Below are 23104 nucleotides of genomic sequence, written 5' to 3'. Positions count from 1 at the left end.
GTCAAGGACATGAGTAGTTGTTTTAGATGAAGTAGAATATTCAGTTTATCAACTAATTTTGTTGTGTGAAGATTCAGATTCTAGCAAATTGTGAATGCAAACGGTTCAATTAATAATGTAATTTAAGGGATGAGGCAGGGCAACCAAGTGCAGCACGAACATTTTGTGTAGGGGTTGAGGAAGAGGAAGACAGGAGCAACTGGATCGCTGGTGATTGGGAGCAGAGCTGGGATTGCGCACAGCAGGTCTTGCAATGCAATCTCGTAGTTGGGGACGGGCGAAAGATCAAACTTGACAGAAAGAGCAGAGTAGCAGAGCAAACCAACTGGCAGGACGTGAGGCAGAATCGTGGTCGAGAACAGGCGAGAGGTCAAGGCAGGCAGTGTTCAGGGTTAGTTGGTCAGACAAGCAAGCAAGCAGGGTCAGCAACACGAATCGGTCGGAAACTGCGAAGCATTGAGCCTGAAGGGACAATCGGACAGAGAGTGACAGGGATGGGTTATATAGAAGGGTTGACATGCTGGGAGCAGGTGTGGTAATGACCCACAGCGTGTGCGGACAATCGGCGCCAATCACTGCATGGCAGGATGGGAGTGGCAGGACCAGAAAGACCAAACTGTCCGAGGAGCCGATTGGAGCGGACATTTGACATAACCCCCCCCCCCCAAAGGGACGTCCCAAAAATAGGACCCCGACACGAGGCGGGCGAGGGAGGAACCAAAGGCATGTCAAAAGTTATCAAAATAGTCCGTCTCCCAAGCGTCATCGTCGGACGGAACCATTGACAACGCCTCATTCTCAGACGGGGAGCCGGAACTGAGACCGGCACCCCTCCAACCAGTAGGCCGGTCAGGATGCGAAGCATGACCCGCCGGTAGGAGAGAGCCGTTGCACAGATGGGACAAAGGCGGTGTCAGGTCCCTTTTATGAACTACTATATAGTTAGTTACTTCTTGTTCACAAGTTGCTAAGAACATGGGGATAACAATGTGGTAAATCATCCCTCTGTTGCATGAAATGTTAGCATCCAACTCCAGGCCAACATTTACAAAAAAAAATATTGAACCTATACAGGATAATTCATATTATAATTACTATGACCATGCTTATTCTCAAAGTATTTTGAATAGATAAACTTGGATGAGCCACATTTTATTCAACTGTTCAGGATATTGATTTGATACCAATTTTATTCTCATATATTTTCTTTTAATACAATTGCTTGCTAGCTCTATATCTGTTAACTTGTTTTTGTCAACCTTATCTGTGTTCAGCTTCCTTGGTTTTTAATTTGACATATTTTGAACAGTTTTTCTTTTTTCCTGGATTTTGTATTCGTTTAGTTAGCCAAGAACATTTAACAGTTTTTGTATTGCTTATATTTGTGAAGTGAACAGTAAAGAGAAATAAATGTTTCAAAAAAATTCTACAATTTTCTACATCCACTTCACCAAGCTCCAATGCTGTTTCATCAGACAGCTCTCAAAATGTATTGTTTTTTCATTTCTTATACTAGTTCACTAGCGCAGCTTCTTTAATTTCCTTGAAGTCACTGTCAAATTATGACGACAGCTGTCAGTGATGTCAAATTAGCAGGCCACTCATAGTTGGACCATGTTATTGAAGAAAATGATAATTCTTGTCCTTGCAGCGCGGCGAGCCGGCAGACGTGGTCCATTTCAGACACTAGGTGACAACAGAACATGAGAAACCAAGCCAGGAAACGGTATGCATTACAAAGTTTGTCTGCTTGCCTTAGGTAACATAGACTGGTTGAAAAAACAACCTGAAAGCAAGCTCCAAAAGTGGGTGGGTCACTTTGTCCTAAATATCGTCCCCCAATCACTACAGTTCTTTCAGTGGCACGAACTTTAGTGCTGACATCATTTTTACTTATCATAAAAGTGTTAATGTTTATTAAGTGTAATCTTTATTAAAAGATTACATGCATTCTAAATCATGTGGATATGCATGTATTTCATACTCTTAAAGAAATGGTAACACGAACCCAACATTGGCACTTATGTGAATTAAAAAAAAATGTCAGTACTAGAATTCCCCACTGAAAAAAACTCAGAAGAGATTTAACAGTATTTTGGAACAGAGTCGTGGTGGACTTACTGACGTCCACTTTTTGGGCAAAGTCTGCTTGATTTGACACCTCAGCCTGAATACGTCACGGAAGGAAGGGATCACAATTTACTTATTGGAAATCATTGTACAGACTATCGCTTAAAATGTCCAAAAACAGCTATCACTTTCACTAAAATTTACATAGACATATTTATTTATGATTACGTCAACATATCACAAGGATTAGCTTCTCTGTGGCAGATTTAAGAGCAAGAAATGAGCAGTCTAACAGTAGCGAAAGTGCCCTGTCACATCTATTTCTTTCATCACTCACCAAAATATGGAAACCTTTGAGAGGTTGAGGAAAGCTGAATTGTGTCTTCTCGAGGGTATACCCAAACACTCCAAATTATAATCTTTCAAATATAGATTTTCCTGACACTTAATACTGCTCTGCCCCACCACCCTTTGCTCCTTCCCTGTCTCTCCTGACCATGTTATATTGCTGTCTTAAAACCAAGGAACATTGGTGGTGGGAGTTAGACCTTCTTCCACATCTTGCAGAGAAGGCTCCACAGCTGTGTACCGATCGTTCTGGCATACATTAAATAGTCAACTGTGAAGGCTGCCTCTTGGTAATTACTGTTAGTATAGCGAGCATTAAAGATAAAGAACTGGGACTAGATGTAACAGATGGTGCCATGACCCTTGGTCTTGTGCTCGCTGATCGTGTTTTTCTTTCAACACCATCCCCGCAGAAATTTCAACAATTTGACTGGGTCCAAAAAATAAGGTGAGCAGAATACCTTCTTTTGATAGAAAAATTTCTGCCTACCCCTAAGGGGGTAGACTGGTGAATTTTCTGAGTACGAGGATTGGGATTTGTGTTTAAAAATCTGCTAAATCTGCTAAAAGCTATCTACTAAAGATACTGTAGTATCGTAATATTGTGTGAGTTGTGGTAAATTACGTTATTTTGAAAGCACTTCTGACCACTGTGTGGGGTCATGGAAGACCACTGTGTGGTGTCTGGTTAAGTTGGAAAACCTAGGGTCTAGTTGCGTACGGATGAAAGCGCTTGTGACCACTGTGTGGGGTCACGGAAGACCACCGTGTGGGGTCTGGTTAAGTTTTTCTTTTGAAAGTGCTCGTGACCACAAAGTGTTGGGTCACGGAAGGCCTGTGTGTGGGGTCTGGCTAAATTTATTGAGCTCTGTGGCCACTTAGTGGGGTAAAAATCTGATACAATCTTTTGAAATTGCTTTGGTGATTGTAAGATCATATTTGATCTGGTGAGGTTTATAATTTACCTTAAGCCAATCAACTATCTATTGATATTTGCTGCTCTGTGATTGCTCTTGTGATTGTGAGGTCATAATTGACCACGGTGTTCGGCCAATTCATTTAGCGTGTTTTTGATTTGTTTAGTGATTATTGTTTGTGCAGTACAAAAAAAAAAATTACCATTGTAATTGAATTATCATTATATTGGTGTGAATTTTGAGTGAAAGACTTGAGAAAAATGGTGGGACAGATTGCACATACAGTTAAAAATGGGGGTGAGAAATGTGGGAGTGACAGAGAGAGATCACTCGAGGAGAAAACTGATGTTGTGAGATTGTTAAAATTAATTTATCCCCATGACTACCAGAACACGTGTGAAAAAAAGTGCCAGATTTGGACCCAGAAATTGGTAGAGTTGGGAGGGGTCGGTCCCCTGGAGAGGGAACCCCCAAATAAGAAGGCCAGAAGGGCCTTTTTAAGGGAGTTAAGAACCAACGAACAGATGGCTATCAATGAGATGATCACTACAAATCTAGGTGATCGAGGTAGAAAACAAAAGAAGGTCGGAAACATGCAGGATTTGATTAGATTTTGTCGGGATGTGTTTACACATCCAGTTTTTTGTGAGGAGGATGAAATTCAAAGTGAGCTTGAAGCTTCTGCTCAACAGGGGAAAAGGCAGGTGGTTGGTAAAAGTAACCGTTAAATTATTGCACAGTGTGGCCCTGAGGTGCAGAGGGCCCAGGGTCATTCGGTTGTTGTGATGCAGGCACCTGTGATTGACATTAGACAAGGGACCCTGACGTGTGACATGGAAGGCCCAATGACTACGGTATGGGGTAAAGGGAAATACAAAGATGAGCTGGCTGCCTTACCTGAAACGGTCCACCATCTAAGTGACAAAGTGAGAGGGTTAACAAAAGAAAAAAGGGGTGAAAGACCCTCCATTGGCTTAGATGACAAGTAAAGTGAGGGACCACATTGTGTGAACCATTTGTTGAGGATTTAGTAGCTGTTAACGGCAACATACGTAGATTGTGGGGATGATAATAATGTTGGGTGTATTTATTTTTGTATTAAAACTATTTTATTTATTTTGAATTTTATGCAGATTAATTAGTTTGTTTCATAAATTGTCAGACTGCGCTGACTACCACCCATCTTTTCAATATCAAATCTATTACACACTGTTAGAAATACTATTCTAAATTTTAAATCCCATGAAAAGTGATTTCCCATTTATTTTAGAAACAAGTTGTATTAATCTTTTGATGTAAAAAGCATTGTTGCACTATTTTTGTCAGGAATCGGCAGTACAGCCAAATGCGGAGTGACAGATTTATTTACCGTACTTTTCGGACTAAAAGTCGCTCCGGAATATAGGTCGCATTAGCCATAAAATGCACAATAACGTGAAAAAAAACCATATATAAATCGCTCCGGAGTATAAGTCGCATTTTGGGGGGAAATTTATTCGACAAAATCCAACACCAAGAACAGACATGAACAAGCAACAACAGGCTAAACGATAGGTATGCTAACGTGACATAAACACAAACGAAGAGCTGAGAACGGGCCTGACGTAACATTCAGAGTTATTAAAAAAAACTATTACATAAATAACACGTTTATAAAACCATCTGTCACTCCAATTCATTAAATCCATCGATCGTCCTTTGTCAACAATGGGTGCGCGCCGCTGACGGCGCTTGCACTTCAAAATATTCCACAGGCCCATATAACGATATATAAATTATATATCAAATAACTATTACATAAGCAATAATATTATCGAACCATCTGTGTCACTCTAAATCATTAAATCCATTGATCAAATTCCTCGTCCTTTGTCAACAACGCCGCACGTGCGCCTGAACGTCAGCCGCGTCGTTATTCCACAGATCTGTATATAATAGGGGTGTAACGATTCATCGATACACATCGATTAATCGATATAATGCTCTACGATTTATTGGCATCGATGCTAAACGTAAACATCGATTTATATCGCCGTGTTTGACCTCGGACATTAGACGCGACTTTATTTTGAAATCCAGTTCATTGTTGCTTGCTTCCTCTTTCCGGGATCAGTACGCGGCGTGTTGTGTTGTGAGCAGAGCAGGCACGTGAAAGGGGAGCCGACAACTACGCGGCTCCTGGGCTGGTGCTATGGCTAGTGTCCAAGAAGACGAGGAAATTCGCTCCCCTTTGGGCTTCAAGTCATTCGTTTGGAAGCACTTTGGATTCCAAAGAAAAGATGGGTCAACGGACAATTAAAATTATTGTAAATAAATAGTTCAGTAATGCACTTTAAAGTTAATGGTATTACAAAAAAAGAAAGAATATTCATTTTTCTTTACTTATATGAGAAAAAATATAGGAATTTGATAAAGTTCAGTGTTAACATAAGCACTTTGTATACTACAATACTCTTGTAATTTCCTAAATAAAGAGTTTGCAGTACCTTGTTGATTTTGCGTATGAATTGTTATAAATCAGGATATTGTTCTATATTTTTTATTTAAAAATAAAAATAAAAATATCGATCGTGGAGCACTATATCGTGATGTATCGTGAATGAATCACAGCAGGCTTTAAGATATCGGCAAATATCGTATCGTGGTTCTTTGTATCGATATGATATCGTATCGTGACAAAACCCGCGATTTACACCCCTAGTATATAACTATATTGTAGCGTTAACAAAGTACAAGGAAAGACGTGGGTTTGGTAAACGGCTCTTTATTTAACAAAACAAACTTCCAGGCGTGTGGCGGCGTGGACTTCCAGCTACGGAGGTGGAAGAGAGATCCATAGAATAGGACCGGGCGTGCGTAAAAGCCATGTCCGAGCCCCATCCACCGTCCCCGGACAGCCACCCGGCCGAGCGCCGGCCCCAGACTTCCATCCACGGAGGTTAAAGAGAGCTCCGTAGAGTAGGACCGGGTGTGCGTAAAAGCCATAATAGTTTTTCAAACCTTCTGTGTCACTCCAAATCATTAAATCCTTCAAACTCTTCATCCTCCATGTCACTTACAAACAAACCCGCTAATGATGGCGTTAATACGTGGGGCCCTTCGTCATCTTCGTCATCCCGTGATCAATCTTTGTCCTTTTTGTAAACAACCGCCGCGCCACCGCGCTGCTGACATCGCGCTGCTGACATCACTTGAAATTAAAATTACAGTAATCCCTTGCTACATCACGGTTCCACTTTTTTTTTTTTGAAAAGTTTTGAAAAAATTCACATATAAGTCGCTCCTCAGTATAAGTCATCCCCCCACCCAAACTATGAAAGAAAACACGATTTATAGTCCCAAAATTACGGTAATAAAGGGAAAGGGGAAGTGGAACGCTGGACTCGTGATCTGGCTGGCGTGGCTGTGCAGAAGAGCGCAGCACGTCGTCGGGGCGAGCAAGTAGTCGGGGCAGGCGGCGATCGGAGCGTGGTCAAGGGCGAGCAAGTGGTCGGGGCAGGCGGCGACCGGAGCGTGCTCAAGGACGAGCAAGTAGTCGGGGCAGGCGGCGATCGGAAGCGTGGTCGGTCAGTTTACGGAAACGGTTGGCAACAGAGATCGTTCAGGGCACAAAGAGCAGTGGTGTCTCGGCCAGGGTAAACAGATGAACTTACAAAGGAGTGACCTGATGACAGGATTTAAATAGAGAGGCTGTCAGGCGTGGGTGATTCAGCTGATTGGGGCGTGGCCGAGTGGCAGGTGACGCAGGAACGTGAGAATTTTTTACCCACAGTACTAAGGTGATAATTTTATCCTGTCGTGTCTAAATTAAAAAAAAAAAATGCCTACCACACATCCTTGAGGTACATAAATTGTAAAGCTCTGCCTCACCATTTTGAGTCTTAGGTTGGATGGCCTGTGTTGGTGACCTGCATGCTCACTCACTGGTAATTTTTTTTTCAAATCTAAATTGAAAGATATGTTAGAAGCAGGGCTGTGGACTCGGACTCGGTCGGACTCGGTCATTTTTGCCGGACTCGGTGCTGATTTTGACCGAGTCCACCGAGTCCGACAATAAAAAAAATACGTTCAATTTCATTTTCATCATGCTGCTGAGAATGCGCGTAGGAATAATGTCCACAGCCCTGCTACGGTTATTTAATGTTTTGGTTGCCCTGGTTACAGAGGCGTTGCTACACTAAAGGGAGGGGAGATTGTGTCTGTAGCAACGCTGATTAGCTAAAGAATGTAGTGTGGTGTAAATTAGCACTCAACCAGCTGTTCGTCTCCTATTGTTGGCTGACTCGTCCGCGAGTGAGATCAGATAACTTGAATTGCCGCTTTCCTGTGGAACAATGCAACTAAACCTTTGCTAGACTTTATCTACTTAGTAAATTAACACACAATAACAATAAGTAACTTGTCCTAAACACTTAAACAAACATTGAGTAAATATGGGATAACTTGTACGCAACTACTTCAAACTGTATATAACGCTTGACAAAGAAAAACAGTTCTGACCAACAACAATCTATGAACCAAATCAGAACACTTCGCCTATGCAAATATGCTCTGCTCATTGTTGGTGAAGGCCTCTTACAGGAACAAAAACACACACACATAACAAAAGGACAGTAAGGACTCGGAGACAGATGGCTGACAGGGAACAAAAGACATCTCTGTCACTAAAGAGGAAGAATTTAAATAACAACCCGCGACGGGGAGATTAAAATCAAGACTCTTGCCATCAAGGACACCGACAGGGGGCATGACAGTGAGGCGGTCAAGAATGTCATCAACGCCGTCATCAAGGATTTTGACCTGCATGTCCTCTCCATCGTCGTCAATAACGCAGCGACCATGAGCAAAGCCGTGCGGCTCATCAATGAGGACGACGAAGATGCAGATGATACTGAAAACGAAATGGATGACGACGAGGGGGGCGTCAATCTGGACGACGAGGTCCAGCTTGAGAAGTTCGCTGGGATTCAGGATGCCGATTTTCGAATGATTCATCACATGCGCTGTGCTATTCACACGCTGCAACTGGCAATTTGTGACGGATTGAAGGCGGCGCATGTCATGAAACTACTGGATAAAGTCCGACGGGTGGTGAAGAGACTGCGGACCCCCAATCTGCTTGCTGTCCTCCGTCGTCGAGGAGGTCTTCTCCCTGTCGTCGATGTGCCCACCCGTTGGGGAAGCACCTACCTCATGACAAAACGGCTCCTTCATCTACGAGAGCATGTCCAGGACTTGGCGGCCGCTTCTCCGGAACTTCTCCTTAACGAGTCAGAATGGAAGAAGCTTGAGACCTTGGCCACGATCCTCAAGATGCCATACGATGTCACGGTCAAGCTCCAGTCGGCCTCAATCACCCCCGGCAGCTTTCTCAAGGAGTGGTCGGCCTTGAAGGCAGCGTTGCGCAAGCAGCCCCCTCTAGCTTCACCAATCGCCAATTCAATGGAGCAACGAGAGGACAAGCTCTTCGACAATGATTTCTTTCTGGCAGCCGTCTTCGTCGATGCGCGTTACCGCATTCTCCTCAGCGAAGAGCAGATGGAGCGCGCCAAGAATGGCCTCCGTGCCGTTGTGAGGCGAATCCGGTCTCGTACCCACCAGCACCTGGAGGGGCCGTCGATGAAGGCCGAGGTTGATGGCTCCACATCGACGGAGGAGGATGAGTTTGAAAAAGAACTTGACAGCATTGAGCGCCGCCAGCATTTGTCGGCCGCCACCTCGCCAACCGACATAGATGAAGAAATTGGGGCAATGTTGGCACTTGGTCGAATGAAAGAGAGCCCATTTGTTACAGCTGATCGTTCAAGGCAGCGACTCGGACACTAACAGCAATGCCAATCAGCCAAGTCAGCGTAGAGCGCCTGTTTTCCGGGCTCAAGTTTATCATGTCTGATCAGCGCGGCGCGATGAAGGCTGACTTGGTTGAGGCGATTTTGTTCCTAAGAACAAACTCAAGTCGTTGAATTGAAACTTGAAAGTATCTGTTTATTGTATTTCGTTTATATGTTTAATAAAGACAAAGCCATCACAAAACTGTTGTAATTATTTAGATTTTGATCTAAATTAGCCTTGAATAAAGACTAAGCAGTCACATGAATTAACAGAAAAATGGACAGCCGGACTCGGACTCGTGGTCAAGAGGCCGGACTCGGTGCTAAAATCCGACCGAGTCCACAGTCCTAGTTAGAAGCATCCATAGAATGTTAATGATTTAGCCTGGAAGTTTGAACAATTTGTTCTTAGCCACAACTCACATGGTTTAATTAAAAAATGTGCTTTAGAAATTGTACTTTGTTTTGTACGTATGTCAGTTCATTTTTTACATATTTTACATTTGTCTCTTCAAAATGAGGCTTTTAAGTAGTAAGTTTCTGAAAAAGAGGACACCCTTTTTTTGCAGGGGGGGAGGACTAAAACGCTGGAGTGCTGGGGGGGTGCTAGTGATTAGAGCGCTGGAGTGTCTGGCAGGGGGGCTGTTGGTGAGAGTGCTGGAGTGGGCGACGGCTGTCGAACAAAATCCCAGACAATTTTGAAATTCCCTCCAGGCATTTTTTTTGGTCTCAAAAGTAGGACATGTCCGGGAAAAGAGGACCAACCTGGTTAAATAAATAGAATAACATAAACATGACTGAGACAGGTGTGATCAAAATTGTACGTAGCAAAATTCCACTACTCGGGACACACAATTTTTCAATTTGTTAACAACAAAACTCATATCTTAAGCCTGTTCCTGAGGTGTTTAAAAAAAAGATCAAAACACTTCGTCTTTTATTTTATTTCTCACCAAAAGTTACATGAATTAACACATGATTAGTATGACTGTACTTCTCTTGTAAAAAGCCTAAGAGTAGAGAATGCATTGTAAATTATCAACAAAAAATCTGTTTTACTCTAATAGCTCTTTGGAGTCTCATATTTATCAGGAAAAGTAAGACTGATGTATCCACTTCCAGCTACAAGCGGGAGTATTCCAGCGTTGGGAACGACATTCCATGACAATGTCAGAGTGATGTTCTTGTTGGCCCTGGGTGATACAGAAAGTTCCATCAGTCGGACTGTGACACAAAGCACACATCTCACAAGTGAGATGGCGCAGATGTACTCGCACGATTGTTCCCTTAACAATTGTCTAAATCAGTTATGTTCAAAGTCCGGCCCACGGGCCAAATCCGGCCCCCGGTCAGATTTCATACGGCCCGCAGCTTCGGTCTTTTAATGTATTATTTAAGGCCCGCCTGCACTGTTAAATTGAATAAAAAAAATCATGAAACTTTAAACTATAATTCGTCCTTTTACCAAAAGGTGGCAGCACCACTTTAATAATATCAGTCTGCATCCGTGCCGCAAACCCCTCTTTGCTCATATCTGCCATGCTGACTGCAAAGAAAACGAGGAAAGTTGACATTGAGGGCCGTCGCTTTCAAGAGAGATGGGAATTACAATACTTCACTGAAAATCAAGGCAATTGTGTTTGTCTAATTTGTAAAGAGACGGTTGCCTTGTTTAAGGATTTCAACCTAAAGAGACACTACCAGACTAAACATGCTAACACATACGACAAGCTAAAAGGGAGTGACTGATAAAGTGAAGCAGCTCCAAGCTGAACTGGCATCACAACAGCGATTCTTCACGCGGGGCTGTGAGTCAAAAGTAAATATTATTAAAGCAAGCTACGAAATGGCCATGTTAATACTGTTGATGTTATGAACCTGTAGACGTGACACAAACTATTACTTTCTGAAAGATATTGTAAATGACAAGAGCAAAATTCACTTGTTTTAAGTTTTAATAATAATAGACAACTTTGCATTACTTATAACTCCTGTTTAAAATGTTCGTGTATCAAATATAATTTTAAACACGTAAATTTAAGGTATTTCACACATTTTGCTCAATGTTATCTGACTTCAGATATGAATGAAAGGCAGAATTTGTGTTTTTAGAGTTGTTCACATCTGCCTGAGTGGCTTATATTTGGCTAATTTGTCATTTGAAAAATAAAGTCAATTGTGACAATGAAAATTGTTTTATAATTGTGTATTTGCATGAAATTTTTGTAGTTAAAGAATGTCAGAAAAAACTATTGGCCCCTGGGCCCCTTCACTTTATCAAATCTGGCCCTCCTTGCAAAACGGTTGGACACCTCTGGTCTAAATGGTTGGCATCATTTTTTTGTTGCCAGATCCTACAGTTTAAGAAAGTAACATTCTTTAAAACACATACACACAGAATAATAAAAACAAAAACAATACAACAAAAAGCCGAGACCTCAGACATGAATCCCTTATGCCAACAAAACAAGAACCACTAACAGTAAATAAGTATTGTGATATTAATCACTTATTTAGCAACATGCATGTTTCAGCTCTTTTTTTGCCTTCTTTGCAACCATTGATAGTCAAAATGTTTATGCAGATCTCAGTGCATTAGTGTCTTGGGATCAGTGTTCCCTCTAAGCTGCGCAGCTGCGCACTGGTCGCGCAGTCTATGCGCACAAGAAACTACATTTAAAAAGATTAAAGATTAAAGTCCCAATGATTGTCACACACACATCTGGGTGTGGTGAAATTTGTCCTCTGCATTTAACCCATCCCCATGTGATTTTAATCCATCCCCTGGGGGAGAGGGGAGCAGTGAGCAGTAGCGGTGCCGCGCTCGGGAATCATTTGGTGATCTAACCCCCCAATTCCAACCCTTAATGCTGAGTGCCAAGCAGGGAGGCAATGGGTCCCATTTTTATAGTCTTTGGTATGACCCGGCCGGGGTTTGAACCCACAACCTTCCAGTCCCAGGGCGGACACTCTACCACTAGGCTACTGAGCTGGTACATGCTGTGCACAAAATAAAATACAGCATAAACTCATTGATTAATATCTAATGTTAGACGTAATCTAATCTAATTAAGTGGACGAATGATTTTTTTTTTGTGCCTTTTTGTAGTGTAAATCAGTAATTGACAGGTGTCCAGCCAATGATATGATATAGTTCACTTACGCTACATAGCCAATCATAGCATTGACAGTGCCTGAAAATGTGTCCTGCCCATTCGTGCCGTGCAGGTTAGCTAGCTAACAACAGTGCGGCGCAGTCTAGAGATGCAAATGCTAAGTGAGCTAACCCCTTATCATGGCGAAACGAACGAGCAGCGACACATCCACTCGCCAAAGTAAATAAGAGATGCGGCGGTTCTTTTAAGATGGAATGGCTGTCGGAGTGTGTGCAAATAAAAGAACAAAGGGTGAAACTGGGTGTGATTTTCTCTTTTTCAAGTGCGAAAGGTCTACAATGCAAAACATGCAGTGAAGCCAAAGTGGCAGGCTAGTTTATGGAGGGGAAAATATGGACTGAAAAGTTTGGCTACCTCAAGCGTCACATTTAGCAGAAATGTTATTTGAAAACTGTTGGAATTGTACAAAGCCTCAAGATAGGACAGGGAATCGGTACATTATTGCGAGAGAGCGCAAAAGACCGACAGAAAAGGAACAAGCTCACACAAAACAAAATCCGACCCCGAGCAAGTTAAAGTTCTCATTGACAATATTTTATTTATTTATTTATTTAATCTGGTGTTGCACACAGTGGTCCACAGTGTGCACAGGGAGCTTGTGTGTTTGCACAGACACTTGAAAAATTAGAGGGAACACTGCTTGGGATACAAGTTTACTTTGTTCCATGATCATACTCGTTCGTAATTTAAATTACTCAAATAATCTAGAATAGAAGCCATTAATTCATTCTAGAACTACAGTGATCCCTCTTGACTTTGCGCTTTATCTTGCGCGAATGCGCAACTTCGCGGGTTTTTCAGTGACGGAAGAATGGAATTTGAATACACGCTGGCAGCGCAGGGTGTGCCTCTGTCCGTCACTGCGAACAAATGCGGGAAGTGCAGCAGCCAGCCTGTCATGAACGAGGCAGGACAACCATTTGCAACACGGATTGTTTATTTGGGGAATGCAAAAAGAGGAAAAGGGAGGCTAGAACGGCAGCAGAGCGGGTGCAAGAGGCGGCTGACAAGCCGGTCAGCGAGCTCGCGTTGTGGTGGCATCTCGTTACACAGCAGATTAGGCAAACGAGTGCGTATGTTAAGGCATACAAGCTGCCAGGCAGGAAAAGGGAGAATAGAACGCCAGCAGAGCGTGTGCACTTGGGGACTGACGAGTCGGTCAGTGAGCTCACGTCACCTGTCATGGTGGCATCTTGTTACATAGCGGATTGGGCAAATGGGAATCAGGTGGCAGGCGTGCGTGTGTCAAGGCAGACGAAACGGCAACGAACAGTGTCTATACACGCCCTAATCAGCGGGTAACACGGTAACAGGTCGTGGCAATCAGCGCAGATAAGCACACGCAGTTCCGCATTAGCGATGAATGCCCCCGAGATCTAGCGCGCAACGCTCAGTTGGGCAGCAGGACGAGAGCGGAGACGTGACACAGCCGCACACAAAAGAAAAATGCGCCTCTGTGCAGAAAGAGCTTTCATGGTGCGAGGCATGTATACTTGTACCTTGTAAAATTGTTATAATAATAAAACCTGTTCTAAAATCATATTTACAGTATGTGTTAAGAATTCTCCATGTTATTTATGTTATTTAGCCATGCTTTGATTTGTGGTAGGGTGCTTTATTTTTCAGGGATGAGAACGGCAAATGGAAAAAAACACTGAAAAGTAGCCGGGGTCTGGGGGCCGCATGCCCCCCCCCCACTTGCCGCAGGGTGCCACAGAACCCCATTGGGGGGGGCCAGAGGCAACGCCCCGGAGGCAACACCCCGGAGGGGGCTCAGGGGGCAAAGCTCCCTGGAAACTCCTGGATTTTGGCAGTATAGCAACCCAAAAACCATTAATTTCATCACTCAATTTCAACAGTTTTGTTAAAAAAATATTCCTGCTTGGTGGGGTACCTAGGTGAATATAATAGTCAAGCCTCGGTTTTCGACCACAATCCGTTCCAGAAGGCGGTTCGAGAAGCGAATCGGTCGAATTCCGAATCTATTTTACCCATTACAAATAACGGAAACATTTTTAATTCGTTCCAAGACTTTAAGCATTTTTTCATTTGCATTTTTGTCAGATCGCGCAACTGCAGCGCACCGCCGAACGCGCAACCGTAGCGCGTCGTCGACCGCGCAACTGCACCGCGCTGGTTGCATTATTGTGACAGAGCCGTTGCTGAAATTTAGAAAATATTTTTAAAGTCCTGATGTACTTTCCAAAATTGGACCTAAGTGCGCAGGGAGCTTAATTTAGTTCGATCGCGCAACCGCAGCGCGCCGGGCGCTCACTGTTGCTTTAAGAGCGTCTTTGTGTTCCGAGTTGTAAGATGACGCTGCTCTCGAGCCATGCCCATCTGAAGCAGTTCCTGATCCAGTTCGACTTGTCTATTTCCCTGGCACGATCCGCGTCTTTTTTCTCTAAAACCTTCGCCATGCTGGGTAAAACTTTTGCTAATTAAGCAAATGAGTAGGCAAATGATATGACAAAAGTAGCGCCAAAATGCTGCCGAAAAAAAGGCAGCTGTTGTTGCAATACTGCTGACTGACCCCCCATAAAAAAGATTCTCATCCCTGATTTTTAAAGGCCGTTTTCAGGTGACACCACTTCCTGTTTTACGTTCGTGTACATCATGCCGGTTACAGTGGTACTGTGGAACTGTGAGGTGGATGTGCTAACCAGTTCGCCACCGAGCCGCCCTATATTAAATATATTTCCATCAAAAATCTTATGCTCAACCAACATGTAGGCCTTACCTGAGACCATTTCCATCATCAAAGAAGAAGTATTTGGATTTTGTCTCTCTGAGGTTTAGTTTGTTTTTTTCACCTCGAAGGACAATCTTATCCCAGAGCACCACCTGGTTCAAAGACTGACACAAAAAACGCACACAAACACACAAAAAAAACATTTTATATTACTACCTGCATACTGTTATGAGCAGGAACAATGTTTAGCAAAATGATTATGCAATTGAATGAATTAGAATTCTCACAGTGGTCCAGTATTTTATCATAACAAAATTCTCCTTACGTACTCCATACATAGTATGTATAGTATTTTAGAATACACCCTTCCTTTTTTAAAAGACAATATTTATTCTTTTTGATCGGGGGTTCATGTAATCAACCTAATAACAACAGACTAATTCGTTTTTCTGAGATAGGAATTTTTACATCTGTATCGGACTATCAAGTATATGTATGTGTGTGTGTGTGCGTGCCTGTATATATGTACGTACACACACACACGCACACATCTACACATATATGTATACACATACAATACATATATATACACATACAATATATATATACCGTTTTTTCCATGTATAATGCGCAAAATTTAGCTAATTTATTGTCCTAAAATCTGGGATGCGCATTATACATGGGTACACTTTTTTTTTGAAGAAGAAGAAAATCTCCCTCGAAATAAAACTTGAAATCACCTTTCTTCTTGTTTGTTGTCAATCGCGCATCGCATTCAGCCATCCTGCCCAACACACTTAGTCAGTAAAATTCATAATTGCGATGGTGCAATCCTTGATGGTGTGTTATTGTCAAATATTGTTTGTTTTTTAATCTCCATCGCAAACCGGATATCATACGGAGGCCGCCATTACAGATGCGCAGAACGGATGCGCAAGACACGTCAGCTATATAAAGAGCGAGAGTTCAGTTCTCTACCTAAATGCGTATTACAGGTAATATTTTATTTGACAACACTTTGCCTTGTTCCTTTCTTCTCTGCTGTTCACTTCAAACACGCTCCATACGAACACAATGCTCTCGTATCAGACGCTTGCTCGATCACCTGCTCGTTTGCTGTCACAATGTACCCTACACAAATCCGAAAGATTTCTTCGCTATCGAGTTTGCTAGCGCATGCGCAGTGATACTGACCGGCAGAATAACATCCGGTTGTTCCCAAAGATGATCTTTTTTCTGAAATAATTTTACGTTTACGGACTTAAGTAAGAGTCAAAATTTGGGTGCGTATTATACATGGGTACAGGCTTTTTTCCAGCATCGACATGCCATTTTTAGGGTGCGTATTATACATGGGGGCGCATTATACATGGAAAAAAACAGTATATATACAGTGCCTTGCGAAAGTATTCGGCCCCCTTGAACCTTTCAACATTTCGCGACATTTCAGGCTTCAAACATAAAGATATAAAAGTTTAATTTTTTGTCAAGAATCAACAACAAGTGGGACACAATCGTGAAGTGGAACAAAATTTATTGGATAATTTAAACTTTTTTAACAAATAAAAAACTGAAAAGTGGGGCGTGCAATATTATTCGGCCCCCTTGCGCTAATACTTTGTAGCGCCACCTTTTGCTGCAATTACAGCTCCAAGTCGCTTGGGGTATGTCTCTATCAGTTTTGCACATCGAGAGACTGGAATTCTTGCCCATTCTTCCTTGCAAAACAGCTCGAGCTCAGTGAGGTTGGATGGAGAGCGTTTGTGAACAGCAGTCTTCAGCTCTTTCCACAGATTCTCGATTGGATTCAGGTCTGGACTTTGACTTGGCCATTCTAACATCTGGATACGTCTATTTGTGAACCATTCCATTGTAGATTTGGCTTTATGTTTTGGATCATTGTCCTGTTGGAAGATAAATCTCTGTCCCAGTCTCAGGTCTTTTGCAGACTCCAACAGGTTTTCTTCCAGAATGGTCCTGTATTTGTCTCCATCCATCTTCCCATCAATTTTAGCCATCTTCCCTGTCCCTGCTGGGCCTGGAAAGCGGACTTTAAACCGATGATGATGATGATGGACAAAGGATTCCATCACGGGATTTAATGACTTGGAGTGACAGAGATTGTTTGATTAAATTGTTGTTTATTATTATTATTATTATTATTCCTGCTTGGTGGGCTACCAAGGTGAATATAATACATTAAAATGGCACAATCAATTCTGGAGTTTTTCTTTTTGACATGTCATGACAATAGCCTAACATTAGCTTACATGTAACATCATGTTACCCACATGCTTGTAAAAGTAAAAACGTACCTTTGTGTTTTTTTGTTTTGATATGCTCCTTAACGTTCGAAGCGCCGCGACCTCCATAGCTTATCACATCTTGACAAAGAATGCACAAAACCTTCCCCGGGACATCTAATTTACGGATATGTTCCGTCAGGCAGGTAGTTACGGATTGTGTTCCGGGTTGTAAGATGACGCTGCTCTCGAGCCATGCCCATCTGAAGCAGTTCCTGATCCTGTTCGACTTGTCTATTTCCCTGGCACGATCCTCGTCTTTTTTCTCTAAAACTTTTGCCATGCTGGCTAAAACTTTTGCTAATTAGGCAAATGAGTAGGCAAGTGCTGTGACTAAAGTAGCGCCAAAATGCTGCCGAAAATAAGGCGGCTGTTGTCGCAATACTGCTGCCAGCCGCCCCTCCCCCCGTATAAAAAAAAGAATTCTCAACGGATCTACACGATTCACAAAAATGATACGAGGATCTGCGGAAGATTCTCATCCCTGATATATATATTTCTATATATATATATACACTATATATATGCGATATATGCGAATAAATCTTTTCAAAAATTATCTTTTAACATGACTTCAGGACTGGTGTGACCAAGAAAGTTGAGCGCACCAGCATGACCAAAATTTAGTCCAGATGCCTATGTATATCAGAGTTCATAGGCCAGGGACCTGCAATTCATTAAGCTATGGGGTTTTCCAGAGATAGACCAATTGATAAGGAAAGAAACAAAGATTTGTACTTCAAATAGGATGTGCCCTTTCGATACTATGTATGTCACTGTTACAAAGTTCGCCTCATTATATGAAATTTCTAAAGACCAAATAAGTGCAGAGACCCATTAGCATTGAACGTGTATTACATGTGATTGAACAATATTGTTGAAAATAACTTACATTGCTTTTAGTTGTGTACTCAGCAGACAAATAGAGAAAGAGCTGTTTGACATTCCAGTCAAATATTGGCTGCAAATGTACAAAAGTTAAGAAAAAACAAAACTTCAGACCTGCATATTTAACATACTGTAATTTGTCATTTCAACTACACATGGACAACATGACTGACCTCATCATACACAGTCCAATACAAAAAAAATATATTTGACATGACCTCAAACTTGCATTGCAATACAGTCAAACCTCGGTTTTCGAACGTCCTGGTTCTCAAACAAATCGGAATTCGAACGAAAAAGTCAAGATTTTTTTGCTTCGGTTGTCGAACAAAACTCGGAGGTTGAACCTCGCGAGATGAGCCGAAAGGACCCGAGAAAACCCGACCGCGCGGCCCGGATGCCGACTGACTCCGTTCATTATTGCATTTTCGTTACTTTGAGGATTGTATTAACCCCTAAGCATGCCTCCAAAGAAAGCAAGTGGGAGCAGTAAAGCCATCTTAAAACACAAAGACGCTCTTAAAGCAATGCGACAGTGAGCGCCCGGCACGCTGCGGTTCCGCGATCAGACCAAATTAAGCTCCCAGCGCACTGAGGTCAACTTAAATTTTGGAAAGTACATCAGGACTTTAAAGATATTTTCTAGATTTCAGCGACGGCTCTGTCACAATAATGCGAGCAGCGCGGTGCAGTTGCGCGGTGCAGTTGCGCGGTCTGCGGCGCGCTACGGTTGCGCGTTCGTCGGTGCACTGCAGTTGCACGATCGGACAAAAATGCCCAAATGAAAAAATGTTTAAAAACGGAGTTTTTTTAGTCTTGGAACGGATTAAATTTCTTTCCATTATTTGTAATGGGAAAAATAGATTCGGAATTCGACCGATTCACTGCTCGAACCGCCATCTGGAACCGATTGTGGTCGAAAACCGAGGTTTGACTGTACTAACAATATGCACTGTATTGGCTCATGGCAAACAAAAGTAGTGTTCAGAAATTCACATACAGGAAATCCCCCTCCATGCCAGGTTCAGGTTTCACAGTCCCACTACAGTAATCCCTCGCTACATCGCGGTTCGATTATCGCTGTTTCAGTATATCGCGGATATTTTTCCCCCCAAACAAAATTCACAAATTCAAAATAAACCTTCTAAATTGAGGAATTATGGCACGAAAGTTGCCCACATGCCAGCAGAAGGCAGGGAGGGAATGTCCACACAATTGCAGTATGTACACTTGTACCTTTTTACTAAAAAAGTTGTTATAATAATAAGAGTCCTAAAAACATAAAGTATTGTACCTTAATATAAAAAAATATAATGAGTTCTAAAAACATATTTACAGTATGTACACTTGTACCTTGATATAAAAATGTTATAATAAGAGTTCTAAAAACATATTTACAGTATGTATACTTTAGCTACATATACATGTCACAACACGCACACACACACACATTACCGCAAATTTCGGACTGTAAGCCGCTACTTTTTTCTCAAATTTTGAACCCTGCGGCTTATAGTCCGGTGCGGCTTATATAGGTTTTTTTCCGTGATTTTTCACATGACTAATACATTTATACATTCATAAAAAGGCTGTGGACCGCTGTTGTGCTGTTATGTTAATAAAAGTTATGCGTCCCTAAATAATCATCTCTTTCCTGACAATCATCTTTGTGTATATTCTCTTACAAATGGTAATTACATTAAAAAACTTACACGATCAGGCGGCGACTTTACATGCATTTTTTCTAACGGCCATCAGGGGGGGCTCGAGCAGAACAGGTAAGAGAGAGGTGGAATGTATGCGTCGAGGAAGACAGTAGTGGCGCGTTGTGCACGAGGAAAGTTAGCGTAAACAGAGCCCAATGATGGAAGACACTGGAAGGCGTGCGTATGACGCAGCTTTCAAGTTAAAATCCAGTGAGGTGGCTGATAAAGAAGGGAACAGAGCGGTTGCACGTAAACTTGGAATAAATGAATCGATTTAAAGTGGCCCTCCGACTTGAATGGGAGGCTTGGATGACCAGCGGCGAGAAATCGTTTACAAAAACTGGACGCATGCGAAGAGCAACTTTCGCACAAGTCTGCCAGTGGATCCTGACAGCGTGGAGCAGTGTGAAAAAATCCACCATCACCAACGGGTTTCGAAAACCCGGTCTGCTGCGTGACGGAGAGGAGAGCACAAGCTCAGGAGTGAATTTGCCTCAGAACGAGAGTGACGATGAAAGCGACAAAGAGAGAATGAGAAAGAATGCTGCGACGTACATCTGGCGCTATTCCAATTGGACACTGAGGAGGAAGATTTTGCTGGTTTCAGTGGACAGGAGGAAGACAAAGTGACTTTGTTGACTGGTATGTTGTTTGTTTTACCCGCCTATCCCATCTATCCAGGACTTGTACCTGTCCAGGACCAGGAAACGTGCAAGTAACATCTCTACAGACGCTTCTCACCCAGGTTGCAGTCTGTTCGAACTACTCCCCTCCGGACGGCGTTACAGAGCACTGTACGCCAAAACCAGCAGGCACAGAGACAGCTTCTTCCCCCAGGCTGTCGCTCTGATGAACTCACACCACTCTTAGAGTCTCAGAGACATTTTATTTTGAATTGTCTATATTATATATTATATCAGTGACCCACACCCCCACCATGGACTGTTCTCCCTGCTGCCCTCTGGGAAGAGGTTTCGCAGCATCCGCTGCAGGTCCACCAGGTTCTGCAATAGTTTTTTCCCTGCTGTCGTCAGACTGTTGAACATTCAAACGTAGCATTCCTCTGCACACTTGTAAATACTGTTTTTGTCTCCTGCACTGTTTACATACTTTATCACTGCTGCACTTTGTACTTTATACTTATCTTATTTCATATTTTTATATAGAATGTCACTTTTTTAACCAGCCGCAATACCACTACATTGTTGAAAGCCGTATGCAACGTAATTTCGTTTTGTGTACACCCAGTGTTGACAAAATGACAATAAAGTTTGTCTAAGTCTAAGTCATGTGTACTATGTGTCCGCTCTGCATCAATTGCAGCACGGCCATCCTGGAAGAGGGATACTCCCATCTTGTGGTCTCTTCTCGAGGTTTCTCATTTCCCCTAGTAGGAGTTTTGAGTTTTTCCTTGCCCTCCTGGGAGTTTAAGATCAGGGGATGTTTGAAAATATTTGTCAATTTTCACACATGTCCTGAGTGTTGTTAGTCACCTAAATGTTGAACAGAGGCGGAGATGTACCGAAGACCAATTCCTTGTTTGGCATGCTCAAACATGGCCAATAAAATTCTTGAATCTCTTGAATCTCTCTAGTTAGTGCTGTTACTTCCGTGTTTACAATAAAATGTTAATGTTATTAAAACTTAAGCCCAGCTAGTGCTGATACTTCCATGTTTACAACGAAATGTTAATGCCATTAAAACTTTAGCCCAGCTAGGGCTGTTACTTCCGTGTTTACAAAGAAATGTTAATGTGATTAAAACTTTAAAAAGGCTTTCTGTGTACGGTCTTGCTTTGTAAATAACTCATGCGCGCGTGCGGCTTATAGTCCGGTGCGGTTTATATAAGTATAAAACTAAAAAAATCATGAATTTTAGCTGGTGCGGCTTATAGTCCGAAATTTACGGTATATAGTTTTATGTGCCCTGCCCATACACACTGTGCAGGTTAGCTTGAGAACAAGAGTGCGGTGGAGTTAAAATCTAACAAGATTTTTGTCTTATTCATTTTAAGTGGGCCAAATTGCTTATATTAAATGTAAACTAATAAAAATTACTGCAGTGATTTGATTGTTTTAATAACTTGTTATGATCCAAGGTTTTGAACAGGAGTGATGTAAGTGGTCACAGCATGCACATCTGATGTTGCTCACAATGGTCTTCACTCTACTCAGGGAAATCGCAGGGCCACAGAGACAAACAACCACTCGCACTCACACCGAGGGGCAATTTGGAGTGTTCAATCGGCCTACCAAGCATGTTTTTGGGACGTGGGAGGAAACGGAGTGCCCGGAGAAAACCCACGCGGGCACGGGGAGAACATGCAAACTCCACACAGGGAGGGCCGGAGGTGGAATCGAACCCGCACCCTCCTAACTGTGAGGCGGTCGTGCTAACCAGTGCTTCACCAAGCCGCCCAGGTTTAATATATGAAAATAAATTTGCTCACTGCAGGAATATTGATCATTTAATGAATGAAGACAAATGTTTTGCTACCCACAGAAAGGAATGTGAAAATCAAACAAAAAATTTACTTAAAATACAAACATGTTTAATAACAATGAATCAAGTTGTGCTTTTAGAGCCATATTTAATATTTTGTATGACTTCCATGAGCTTAAAGGACTGCATCTAAGGGTGTGTTGGAAACGTGGTGTTTGTGTGGAAAAGCACTTCCGTTGTTGTTCTATCTATTCCTCATATTACAAGTATGTTCAGTAAAGTCTTTTGCGACACATGCATTTTGCGCATCTCTGTTTCCTTCGATCACCAGGACTTGCTTTACTATTGTTTTTATGACAATCGTATAATTTTATTTTGCTGTATGAAGTGACTAAACCCTGTATAATCGCTTCTCGGGGCTGATGAACGGAGTTAGGATGCGTGCCTTTGCACTTGACACAGGAAGCAGACAGAGAGTTTGGTTGGTGTAGGTCAGGTATGGGCAAACTACGGCCACATCTGGTCCGCGGCCCACATCCGACCCGCGGGCCAAATCCAGCCAAACCTGAATAAATTGTATTATTCAACATTTTTCTTTGTCATTTTCCCTGCAATGACTGCATTTCCCCAGTAAGAAACACCCGCCCGCGCATTTACTCCCGGAAGCCGTGTCTGAAAGCTCAGTGCACACTCACAAGTGTGTGTACGTACTCAGTAGTACGGACCCGGCA

At 42.4% G+C, this 23104-nt stretch overlaps 1 protein-coding gene across 1 annotated transcript in view; it reads right to left on the bottom strand.

Annotated features, from left to right (window-relative positions):
- Nucleotides 1–10090: 10090 nt before the first annotated feature.
- Nucleotides 10091–23104, bottom strand: part of spcs3 (signal peptidase complex subunit 3) — a 44175-nt gene continuing 31161 nt past the window's right edge. Inside the window, exons 3-5 of the mRNA XM_037255140.1 lie at nt 18230–18306; nt 15083–15198; nt 10091–10359 (exon numbers count right to left, since the gene is read on the bottom strand). Of these exons, the coding sequence (XP_037111035.1) occupies nt 10227–10359; nt 15083–15198; nt 18230–18306 (326 nt within the window). The 3' untranslated portion in view covers nt 10091–10226. The remainder of the gene's footprint in view (nt 10360–15082; nt 15199–18229; nt 18307–23104) is intronic.

Source organism: Syngnathus acus, chromosome 1 (assembly GCF_901709675.1).
Source record: "Syngnathus acus chromosome 1, fSynAcu1.2, whole genome shotgun sequence".
NCBI lineage: Eukaryota > Metazoa > Chordata > Actinopteri > Syngnathiformes > Syngnathidae > Syngnathus > Syngnathus acus.
The sequence above is the reverse complement of the archived record's forward strand: the minus strand, read 5'-3'. Positions and strand labels throughout refer to the sequence as shown.